Consider the following 12974-nt stretch of genomic DNA (forward strand, 5'->3'; position numbering starts at 1 on the left):
GGAGGTTAGGCCAACTCAGGTATGATATTTCTCATTCTAATTTGACAAGGAAGTCTTTCAACAAGCATATCGTTAAATGACTGTTATATGGAACACACTGTGGGAAACTGGTTTGCATATTTTCAATGTTAACTTCTAGGGATAAGGGCTGTGCTCCAGGTAGCAGTGGTCTTTAAACTGGGATTCCTATAATTTCTAGGAGCATGAACACTTTCCAAAAGGTAAGTGAGAACAAATAGCTTTAAGATATCCATTTCCAGAACATACTCTTTCCTAAAATCAATCTGCCCAAGAAAGCCTTCAGCCAAGTCCCTTGCCCATTTCTCAATTGTCCTCCCATTTTACAAAAGAAATGCACACTTAGGGACAGCAGAAACTCTCAGATCTTTCCTTCCCCCTGCCCTAGGTCCATGACCACCAAGCTAGGTGCCTGCAGAGTCGTCTGTAAATCCCTGTAACCACAGCATGATGACTAGTTCCTGCACCTCAGGCACTCAGCTATCTGCAAACCAATAAATGGACACATTTTTGCTACATACTCCTCCAGGCATCCTCTGCTTTAGCCCACTTGCCCTGGACTAACCAAATACAATTCCTTTTGTTCTGTACCTCCCTGATCAAAAGGCACAGTGGCTCTCCTGGCACATGCAGACACTTCAACTGGTTTTCAGTCTCCTCTATTCCATCCCCACCATAGTCTGGTCTAGCCCGGGCCTTCACTGCAGTCAGGGAAGGCACAGTCCTGGCCCTCCTTTCCGCTGCCATGCCTGGACCAGTGCTGCATCACTAGCATGGAATGCCCTCTTGACTCTTCCTGCCAACTAGCATTCTACTTGTCCTCTAAGACATTCACACCAAGTCTTGCTCTCTTCATGAGGTCACTGGTCTGCCTGTCAGTCTATACTGCTGCTTCTCTCTGGTGACTCCTCTCATACTTAAGACTTAAAACCATACCACGTAAACCTAATTTACAGTGTATTATGCTGACAGTGTTTTGGGATAAGAATGACCTAGATTCAAATTCAGGTTTTTAACTGTGAACTTGGGGAGTTAACTACAGCTTTTGTTTCACCTGCAAAATGGGAACATCATTTATACCAAAAGATTATAATAAGACAAGTGAAATGAAATCATACTGAAGAGCCCAAGAGAAAAGAGTCACCAGAATTTAAGGTCCACAAGGGTAAGGATTTTAGTCTGCTTTGCACACTGATGAACATCTTGTCTGGAACAGTGCCTCGCATTCAACTTCTTGGTGAGTTACAGGACTGAAAGAATGAATAATCAACAACGTATTAACTCCCTTAATTTAATCCACATCATAAACCTTTATGATGTAGGCAAGACTGTTAGTCTTATTTTATAGAGAAGAAAACTTTAGGAAGTAACAAAGGCAGAATCAGAAACTAGGCACTATGGCTCCAGAACACAAGGAGTGAACCCTGGTGGGAACTTTCATTCTCTACTTAGTCTCACTCTTGAAGGCACATCAGAAATGGTCAGCTTTTCTTAGCCTCCTTCCCACAGCACCAGATACCCAGTAGCCACCTGACACTACTCAGGCAAAGGCAGAGAACATAAAGACCCTACACTTTGCATTAAGCCAGTTCCCCTTGAACAGAGATTTAGGGGGTATGAGGACGTGGCGTACACTTTACCTTGCCCTTGAACAGGATTACTGGACACACAAACCGTCCTCTGCATCTGGCCATTTTGCTGCGGTTGATGAGGTCTTGCAATTTGCTCACTTGCACAGTGCTCTCAAACCTAACACACAGGAGAGAGGGGCAAGTCAGGCTGACTTCTAAGTGGGCATCTTGTGTATATGTATATAGATATACTCTCAAAATAACACTGTGTGTGTGTCTGTTTGCGTGAGAATACTCATGTGAAATTTAGTAGTTCCTAAATTCTAGATCACCGATATATTAAGCTTTTCAAAGTAAGAAAAAAATGTTATTACTATTAACATCAAGTCATTCTGATTTTGGAATCTTTAAGGCAGGAAAAAAAAAAAAGTAAGCTAAATTGAAGTCATTGTATATAAATACAGAAATACACATAGCAAATTGAATGTTGATTATGGTTAGGATGTCCAATGTTTTATTCTGAGGATAAAACAAGTAGTACCCTAAAGACCCTCTGGAAATGGCAGGACTATTTTTGTGCTGACATGAGCTGAGGGTCCATATCCCACATGCCTATAAGCCCTCTGATGCCTCACCACCACTCCAATTCTCTAATAATCTCAATGGCCAACAGGGCAGGAAATGCTGGTGCAAAGAAGGGGAAAAAGCAGCTATTTGTGGCATCGAGAAGCTTAGTAATTAGTGTACTGGGTTTGGTAAGGGAACTCCTAGAACAGGAAGAGAGTCATATTTAGTGATGAGCTCCAACAACTTACATCAGTATCAGATGACACTTCCCTAACTTAAGGGTCTACCCTCATGGGCTACACCCACCAATCCCTTGGCAAAGGCCCCAAGTCGGCCCATCAGAGCTTCTGGCAGCAAGGGAACCAAGAGGCTAGGAAAGTTAAAGAGTGGGAAGCTATCCCAGCTATGCAGAGTAACCTGTAGAAGGGAGGAAGATACTCACATTCACTCCTTAAAAGGGCTACAATTTCAGGCTCAGTTCTTAGGGTTTAATCCTTCCACACCCTAATCCTCCTAGGGACCCATGTGTTACAGCACAGCACCACATATATACATGTACACAGTTTCAGGAAGAATAGGCAGTGACTCCCATACATCTGTGGGTGCACCTTTTTTTTAAGTGTATCTGGATGCTGCTGGGGTTAGTAATATGTCTTTTGAAAAGCTTGCCAAATCCTGAGTAGCTTTTTCATAGGTAGATATAGTCTCAAGTCAGCTACTAAAATTACTATCAGGTGGGGGTCTTAAACTGAAGTTAAAAAGTGGTCTTCAAATAATAGTCAAGACAGTTTGATGATCTTGGTAAGAGAATGAGGGAGTAAAAGAAGAGGATTTACACTGTCCATAGAATGTATTTTGTAAGGTCTGATTTAAGGTATTTTGTGTAATTGATTTTTTCTTCTTAATTGAAGAAAGCAAGAACAACAACAAACTTAAAGAGGCTCTAGGGTGGTGTGGACCCACCAGGCAGTCCCTAGACATCTATGGTTCACTGAGAAGCAGAGCTATGCACCCTCAATCCCCCCATTTCTTTATGAAATAAAAAGACACTCCAGACAAAGCTACCTAACTAAACTAGGACTGTGAAAAATCAAAGAGTACATCCAGTCTTGCTCCGGTATTTTCCTTCCCTGAACATGAGATGCTCTCCCTAGCACCTACCGGTGGCCCCAGGCAATTTCCACAGATTCTGGTCAGCATCTTCTGTGACAACTCATGCTCACTTGGCACCTCCCGGCAGCTCCCTCTGAGCTCTAAACACCTTGAAGCCGCATTCGATTCTCCCAGGTTAAGTCCTTCCAATCCTTTTCCAGTCAATAAACATGATCCATAAAACTAAGGTGGGTAATTCTCTCTCAGGGGCTCTGTGCTCTTTTAATGTATTGTTGTTGTTGTTATGTGCCGTCGAGTCGGCCCCGACTCATAGCGACCCCTCCTTGGGTTTCCGAGGCAGTTATCACTACGGAAGTAGGATTGCCCAAATCTTTTCTTGTTAAGTTAGCCAGTGGTTTATTGTACTAGGTCCCCCACCCAAGGAACCAATTCAGTTTCTGTTCTCTTAGTTCCTGTTATTTTTATTATTTCTCATCCCTAGGATCTTTTTAATTGCAATGCTAAGCTTTAAGTTGTTTTGGTACGTGATTCTTATATCTGAATGAATAAACACAGACAATGTTACTTAAGTTTGTAATATATGCACTGAAGTTTCTGATAAGATGTTACCAAGTGGTGAGATTTAAAAAAAAAAATTAAATTTTATTTAATTGTATTATTTGATTGAACTTTATTTTTCATGAGTATCATTTATACACAAGTAAGACTCTTTCCACAAAGGAAAAAAAAAAAACGTTTTCACATAGCTTCCAATAGGAAGCTTTCCCAAGCTTCCACTATACTCCCCAACTAGGTTAGCTGCTCTCACCACATGCCCCCAAACTTCCTGAAATCAATTGCCTGTTGCTAGTATTCAGTAGATACCAGGCACAAAACAGGGCTTATTCTTGCATTATCTCCATTAGTTCTCATTAGCCCCATTTTACAGATGATGAATCTGAGGCTTAGTGGCCCAAAGTCTCAGGGCAGTAGGGAAGCTAAGCCTCTAAATTCTAGTGGGTGGCCACCGGAGCCTGCTTCACCTGTACTTCTACCAATTCCAGTCCTTGTCAATACTTTGTTATTACTTGTTTAATGGTCGGTGTTATGCATTAAATCTAAGGGTAAGGACCTTCATTTATCTGGCTTCCAACTCTGTCTGGTCTCTAAACACATGCCTTGGCTGTTCAATATTCCTGTCTATGTTTATACTTCCAGCTGATGAATTGAATTGAGGATATAGGCAAACAAGACCAAAGGACTTCCTAAATCCAGTTCTATCCTTTTTAAATCAATCTAATTAGCGTCATATTAATAACAAAGCCAGATATAAAAAGGAGCAGAATTATCTGGTTTCTTCTCACCCAAACATACACATGCCCCCTTCTCTTCAACAAACAGACTAGACCTCACAAGGAGTGTAAGTAAAGAGACTTTCATAACTCCTTTAGGGTTAAGGATGTTATGCAGAGACTGTAACCAAGACTGTGGCTAGAAAAGTGAGTTCTTGCGTAACAAAGTGAGACTGTGGTGGTGATGAAAGAAAAAGTCAAACAGGTGGACATAGTAGAGGTACGAAGACCTGGTTTTTAACCCCAACCTGCTTACTATCTGTGTAACATTGGGCAAAGGCAAATTACTCCTCTGAGCCTCAACTTTCTCATCTATAAAATGGGGGTGAACCATCACTGGGTAGTTGCAGGATTTCGGTGAGCTAGTATATATGAAACCCCTGCCACCTGGCAAAAAGTAAGCAAATTCTAGTTTCCTTCTCTTTAAGGGCTAAACTGAATCAGCACTCAACTTTTTTCTTTTTGTGATTTGGGTGAAAATTTACAAAACAAATTCACTTTCCATACAGTAGTTCGCATACACTTTGTCTCATGACATTGACCACAATTTACCCCAATGTAACATCTCCCCTCATACTTCTGCCCCATAGTTACCTCTTCCCTGTGTCCATCCTTCTGTGCACTCCTGAGCTGTCTCCCTGTGCATAAGAAGTCCTTCTTTCTCCCATGATTTGAACTTGTTTCTTGCCAGGAAAAGCTGGGAGGCAACCAACCAAGACTAAGTTCCTTAGAATTGCCCTCAAAGTGCAATTTGGTGTCACCTGGGAGCTTGTTAAGGAGCTCTGGTGGCATAGTGCCTAAGGCATTTGACTGCTAACCACAAGGTTAGCGGTTCAAACCCACCAGCCACTCTGTGGAAGACGGCCAGGCAATCTACTTCCATAAAGATTTACCACCTCACAAGTAGCAACTGGGATCTTAAAAGCTAGCAACCTGCCATCTAGATGCAATGATGGGTCTCTCCTCGTCCAGAGCAAAGAAGAACGAAGAAAACCAAAATACATGGAAACAATTAGTCCTAGCGACTGGTACACCATCCAATCTGCAGCCTATACAACTATGAGACCAGAAGAACTAGATGGTGCCTGGCTACCAATGTCATCCACTTGGAAGGGGATCTGTGTAGGAGATCCTTATGGAGAGGGAGAACAATGTGGAACAAACTCAAAATCATTTGGAGGGGGAAAAAAAAAAAGGTGGGGACCAGGTTTGCTGGTCCGATAGAGCCTGGTGGAACCACTGAGACTATGGCCCCTAGCTGCCCTTCAGGTCTGGAATTAAACCCACACCTGTGGTTTCCAGCCAAACAAAAGACAGGCATATGAGTTGAACATTTACCTCAAGTAGATACTCTCCTTGGAGAGAACAATCATGGGAGAAAGAAGGGCTGCTTATGCACAGGGAGACAGCTCAGGGGGCAGGAGTGCATGGAGGTATAGGCACAGGGAAGAAGTAACTATGGGGAGGAAGTGGGAGGGGAGCTGTTGCATTGTGGTAAACTGTGGTCAATGTCATGAGACAAAGTATATGTGAACTGCTGTATGGAAAGTGAATTTGCTCTGTAAACTTTCACCCAAATCACAATTAAAAAATAAATAAAAAGATTTACCACCTAGGAAACCCAAAGGGGGTCACTATGAGTTGGAATTGACTCAATGGCAGTGAGTTTGGTTTTTGGTTTTGGGAGCTTGTTGGAAAATGCAGAATCTCTAGCCCAACCAGATCTACTAAACCTGATTCTGTATTTTAACAAGATAATCAGGTAATTCATTCACCGGGGAAGTTTGAGGACCACCACCTTGGCTGGGTTTACCATCAGATGGCCATAGGGGTACAACCACCAACCAGGACTGAAGAATAGTGAGAAAGAAAGGAAGGGTAAGGGGGAAAAGCTTATATTTAAAAACATTAGCTTTAGGGTTTTCAGAGAATGGATGTTTACCTACTTCTGAGAGAAAGAGTTAGGAAGCGATAAAAACCATAAACTAGTCTATATTAAAGCTCATTTCTTTAGGCTTAGAAATTCCTGGAGTTCTTTAGTTATTCAACTGCAGATATGGTAAAATTTCAGTACCTACATACAAGAGTCTTTAATACATTAATTTTCATAGTGAACCCACAACAACCTTGTACTTGTGTGGTGGTTATGTTTATGTGTCAACTTGGCTGGGCCTGGTTGAGTGGCTGGGCAGCTGGTGGTAGTTATTCCCCATGATGAGACTGGCAAACAACTCCATGGTGGGATCTACTACAAGCAGCTGAGTAGCTGCTTTGGGTATGTGGTCTGCTTCCCGTATATAAGCAGCAGCTTTGGGAATGGTCTCTGGCTTATGGCACGCTCGGACCCTGCATGTAGTTGTTTTGTTGTTCAGCAGCCTGCCATGCTCTGCTGACCTTGGGACTTACAATGGACTTAAATTAATGGCCTGCCGTGTGGTTTGGTAACATAGGGACTGTGCCTTTTTATCTGTTGACCTTGGGTTTGTCAGCCTCAGCAGCTAGCAGTTGTCTGAGTGAAGAAACACCTCCAGATCCAGTGGGCCAGGAGCAGGAGGCAGAGCTGGACCCCAAGGTTGAGGGGCTTTCACCCAGCCCCTAGACCCTGGCACTATGAACTTGGACTTAAAGCCTCCAAATTGTGAGAGAATGAACTCCTGTTTGTTAAGGCCATCCTATTTGTGGTATATTCTTGTCAGAACAGCACTAGGGAACCAGAACAACCTGAGATGAACATTTTTCAAACATTCCCATTTTAGAATGAGAACTGACTGGTTGTTCCTCTGCTTGAAAGACCCCTCTGGAGGTTCTCCGGCCCCAGCAGGTAAGATTCATCTTGGGAGCTCTCTGAGAATGGAGATTCTGATTCAGAGGGCCTGCAAAATACCCTAGAATCTATAATTTTAATGAGCCTCCAGGGGATAAAGCCACTCTTAACACCCATAGGCAATCTACCTATCAATACTCTTCTGCTGACAATCAAGATCCTACGTAAGTTGGTCCCTAAGGACGGTTCAGGGAAACTTCTACTCATTCTTCCAAGCAAAGCTCTAAAGGCATCTCTAGCATGAGGTCTTTCCCAAACACCTCCACACTAGGCAGAATGAATCACTCCTTCAGCCTGCCTATAGCAGTGCTTTACAAGTCTTAACGTGCATCCACATCACCTGGGTATCAGGTCCTGATGGTGCCTGCCATGCTGTGTTTCTCAGTCAGAGGTGCTCCATCAGCCATGCTTTGAGTCCTACCACCTGGGGAAAAACAGGCCCTCAACAACTATTACTTTCCTTCTCTTTAAGGGGTAGAATGAATTATGAGTGAAGCATGACTCTGCTGCAGCACTTATCAAAACAGCACAACACAGGACCATAGTTTTAACATACGCAGTGCACAACAGCTTCTGGAATTCCCTTAAAGTCAGCAATGATCAGCAAGATAAGGAGAATCAACTCTGAGATCAATACAAGGCACTTTCTGGAGCCTCATTGCCTTTTGTGATGATTTGTTAATGTAAAAAAAATTATTACCATTTTTTGACTACCCATGGGCCAGGTGCTTTGTATTTCTTTTGGTATTGACCGTTATCTCACACGAAGCACTCAGTCCGTGATCTAACTAAAACCAAACCTACTGCTTTAGTGTCAATTCTGATCCTATTGAACAGAGTAGAGCTCCACAGGGTTTCTAAGGCTATGAATCTTTATAGAAGTAGACTGCATCATTTTTCTGCCATGGAGCTGCTGGTGGGGTCAAACTGCCAACCTTCTGGTTAGTAGCTGATGCTTTAACCACTGTACCACCAGAGCACCTCAGTGGTTAATAAGAGCTCCCATTTATTGAGAACCTATTTCTATTTCTTACAGCAACCATATCAGGTTTGTATTAGCTCCATTTATCACCAGAGACTATACCCGTTACTTTTGTAGGATTTTAATTAGTCTTACAAGAATCACATGAGGTAGAGGCTTACTGATGTGCTAAGGGACAAAGGTTCAATAAGCCCAAGGTTGGTTACCAGCCAGCAAGAGGGACAGTCAGGATGTAAATTCATGCAGCCTGACTGCAGACCTCAGGCTCTTACACACTGTTGTTGTTATGTGCCATCAAGTCGGACCTGACTCATAGCGACCCCTCCTTGGGTTTCCGAGGCAGTACCACTAAAATGCTCTTACATGTCTCTTGAGATAGCATACTCCCCATCCGACAAAAATGAGGGTGTCTGAAAGGACACTGAGGTTCAGAGATGTGAGGTCAAATGTGTGGACAGCTCTAGGGTAAAGACAGAAATCCAGGGCTGTGACTCCAAAGCCCTCAGTATACTCTATGCTACCTGGCCAATCTTGTCAAACCCTGAAGATGTAAATAAGGCTTAACACCTGGTAAAAGTGAGCCTGCCCTGCCCAGCTGCAGCTAGACTCCCTGGTAAGAGTGTCAGGTCCTCACAAGACATGCACACCATGGTCACATGATGCTCACGTGTCTTTTTCCTTCTCAGAACTCTCATACTCCAGGAACACGATGTGCCGGGGGTAGTGGCCACAGATCTCCCCATTCACATTTTGGATCACGCTGTAACAGTAATCTCGACCAAACAGCTCCAGACATCTCTTCTCAATGCGCTCAACCTGTATGGAAGAGGAGACCTGAGTGTGAAGAAGAAAGATCCTGGTGTTCTGGGAGAATTAGGTGGTCTATGACCTGAAGAGACCACCAGGAATTGCATGTGCCTCTTACTGTGATTCAGTAATGGGAAGAGGCTTGTTGTTGGGTCATAGGCCCTTAACATGCAGTATTTTAACCCATATGTGGTAGGTGTTTGGGGGGAACTCTGAACCCCTCCACACTGCATGTGAAACTGTGTATGTTAATTATTTGGGGAATATTATTATAACTTGCACTAGATCCTCAAAAGGATCCACAATCCATACAATTGTAACACCTCTTGCTGTAGGTTACTTTAGCTGGTACTAATTCATTATCTTGCCTTGGCTCCAGATTGCACCACATTCTCCACCTACAGACTAAGACTCAGGAGCTATAATCAGTGTAATGAGTACAAGGTGCAGATAAAGCTATCTCCTCACTCACCATTTACTTATGAAACAGAAGGATCAGTTGCCCCTAAAATAAATTGCTCTTGCATTGTTCACAGTTCAGGGAAAGAGCCACTTAAAAAAAAAAAAAAAAGGCTTAAGGTCTGTAACATCCTGAGAAGTTTGCAAGAGATAAGGGAACTTGACTTGTATTCAGAGGCACCCAGAGAGGAATTAAAGCTAGGTACAGTAAAGTCAGGTGTAACTTGTAACAATCCTCATCTTTAAGGGCCTATAAAGATGGGAAGAGGAGTCCAACTAAACCACAGACCTCCCACAGCTACTCAAAGAACCTGAGTCTTTAAAGAGGACTCAGTAGTGGAAGACCAATGAAGAAAGAAAAAAGGAATCAGTGGCTTAAGCCAGAAATTCGCAAACTTTAAGGTTCATCAGTATTAAGAAGTGTGTCACAAAAAATTCCTGGTTCCCATCTCTAGAAATGATGGCTCAGTAAAACTGACCCTACTTCCTCCTTTGTGATTTTAAACCACCACCCTTGCTCTCCGCGTCCAAACCCCGGAAACACTCCTCTTCCTCAGCATTGGTGATGCATGTGTACCATTCTGTGTGTGTGCCCTTCTCTGACCCCGACTGGCATCAGTCTTTCCTCCGTTAACTCCCGAAGCCAGGCGCCGCTTCTTCCTACTCATCTTGTCCCCAGGCTCACCTTGGTGCCACCTGTTCCGCTCCCATCCTTGGCTCGGTACTGAGTTCGGGAGAACTCCTCCAGCAGCTCCCCGAGTCCCGGCTCCTGCGGCTGCGGGTTGCCAGAAGTGGCCGAGGACCCGGCCGAGGCGGCGGCGGCGGCGGCTCTAGCGCCGGCCATGGCCTAGCCCTGCGTCCCCTTCAGCGCCCCGCGTGCCCTCAGCGTGCCTCGCCCCAGCCCATGCCAGCCAGGGGTACCACTGCGAGAACGGAACCTCTCTGAAAAACCTTACCAGCCGCCTTCTTCTTCTACTTCCGGCCCCGCCCCACTCTACCGGATGTTTACTTGTGTTCCGACCTATCTGCACTCGGGATTTGAGCCCTGCCCCATGACTACCCGCCTACCTCCAACGCGGAGTGATCCAAGTGGTCTCCAGGGAGGGGAACGCGCAGCACTATCAGCTCCAGCTTGCTCCGCCCCACGGGGTTTCCCCGGGGGAAGCCGGGCCAAACCATTGGGGCTCCTGAGTGGGGGGAAACTAAGTGCGAGAACTAAAAGGAAAGAACCATTGCGAAGAATCGGAGGAAGAGTGGAATAAAGATGAGGGAACTCTCAGAAAGCAGCAAATTAGTGCTGGCTACCATAGTAAGTAATAATGAAACAGTATTTCTTAAAGCACTTTTCTTCCACTGCTTCATTTACTCCTCACAATGTCCCTGTGATTATAGTGCTAGTTTCATCAACCCCATTTTATGGACGAAGAAACAAAGGGTTAAGTGAGTGGCTTGAAATTCTGTGATTCAAAAGCACTAGTCTTTTTCTTTCTTTCTTTCTTTGGGGGGCAGGGTATTGCTTTTCCCTTCACCCGAATCATCTTGTGTCCCTTACCTAGTTAGCAATATCTCCTCCCCTACCCTTCTATCCATGGTAACCAAGGTGGAAAGTTTCCTTCCGTGTGTAAACTTGTCCTTCATATTTTATAAGAATGGACTCATTTAGTATTTGTCCTTCTGTGATTGACTTATTTCACTCAGCATAATGTCTGTCCTTCAAGTTTATCGATGTCATGAGGTGTTTCGTGGATTCTCTTAGTGTTGCCTAGTATTCCATTGTGTGCATGTACCATTGTTTATCCATTCATACTTTGATGGACATTTAGGTTGTTTCCATCTCTTTACTATTGTAAATAGTGCTGCGATGAACGTAGGTGTGCACATATATATTCAGTCCCAGCTCTCACTTTTATTTTTTTTTAAATTGCGATTTGGGTGAAAGGTTACGGGGCAAATTCACTTTCCATACAGCAGTTCACATACACTTTGTGTCATAACATTGACTACAATTTACCCCAAAGCAACAGCTCCCCTCCCACTTCTTCCTGATAGTTATTTACCTCTTCCCTGTGCCCATCCCTCCATGCCCACCTGCCCACTGAGCTGTCTCCCTGTGCATAAACAGCCCTTCTTTCTCCCATGATTGGTCTCTCCAAGGAGTGTATCTACCTCAGGTAAATGTTCAACTCACATGCCTGTCTTTTGTTTGGCTGGAAGCCACAGGTGTGGGTTCAATTCCAGACCTTCAGGGCAGCTAGGAACCACAGTCTCAGTGGTTCCACCAGGCTCTATCAGACCAGCAAACCTGGTCCCCCTACCCCCTTTTTTTCCCCAAATGATTGTGAGTTTTGTTCCACATTGTTCTCCCTCTCTATCCAGGATCTCCTACATAGATTCCCCTCCGAGTGGTTGACAGTAGTAGCCGGGCACCATCTAGTTCTTCTGGTCTCATAGTCGTATAGGCTACAGATTACATGGTGTACCAGTCGCTTGGACTAATTGTTTTCATGAGTCTTTGGTTTTCTTCATTCTTCTTTGCTCTGGACGAGGAGAGACCCATCATTGTATCTAGATGGCTGCTTGCAAGCTTTTAAGATCCCAGTCGTTACTTGCCAAAGTCGTTACTGTTGTTGTTAGGTGCCGTCAAGTCAGACCTGACTGATAGCGACCCCTCCTTGGGTTTCCAAGGTGGTATCACTATGGAAATAGATTGCCCAACTTTCTTTCCGAGGAGTGGCTGGTAGGTTTAAACCTCCAGCCTTCTGGTTAGCAGTCACATGCCTTAGGCACTATGCTACCATTCTACTCTTACTTCCCAAAGTAGGAGGTGGAACAATGTTTTGTGTAGTATGTTATGCCAATTGAGCTTGATGTCCCCTGCAACTATGGTCCTGACCCCACAAGTTCAACTACTTGCTCCCTCTGGGTGGGTAGCTGGTTGTGACCAAAAGTGACTGTAGCCTTGTCTCTGTCAGTTCTACTACTATACACCTGTATATACTATACGGTATATATACAACTGTATATACTACACAGTTCCTACAGCACATACAGATACACTTAGAACCATTGTCTGCCCAAAATATACATGGTCTTGGTTACACTTCCCATTGCATAGACATACCTAATAGTTCAACCTGTCCATCCATCGATCCACCTGTACACCTGTGTTTACCTTCACTGACAATGCAGTACTGTATGTGCAAAAGGGTTCATCTTTGTTGTCTGTACCTCCCATGTACCTCTCTATGTCTTCCTCTTCCTCAGTGCCACCATGTTGATCACTCACATTTGGTACATTGCCC

At 44.1% G+C, this 12974-nt stretch overlaps 1 protein-coding gene across 1 annotated transcript in view; it reads right to left on the reverse strand.

Moving 5' to 3' along the window:
* The window catches only part of MTMR14 (myotubularin related protein 14), a 49053-nt gene extending 38537 nt beyond the window's left edge, over window positions 1-10516 (reverse strand). The window contains exons 1-3 of the mRNA XM_007945835.2: window positions 10358-10516; window positions 9074-9222; window positions 1659-1767 (exon numbers count right to left, since the gene is read on the reverse strand). Of these exons, the coding sequence (XP_007944026.1) occupies window positions 1659-1767; window positions 9074-9222; window positions 10358-10516 (417 nt within the window). The remainder of the gene's footprint in view (window positions 1-1658; window positions 1768-9073; window positions 9223-10357) is intronic.
* Window positions 10517-12974: the final 2458 nt, after the last annotated feature.

This window comes from Orycteropus afer, unplaced genomic scaffold, assembly GCF_000298275.1.
Source record: "Orycteropus afer afer isolate SDZICR_OR568_19922 unplaced genomic scaffold, OryAfe1.0 scaffold00144, whole genome shotgun sequence".
NCBI classification, from domain to species: Eukaryota; Metazoa; Chordata; class Mammalia; order Tubulidentata; family Orycteropodidae; genus Orycteropus; species Orycteropus afer.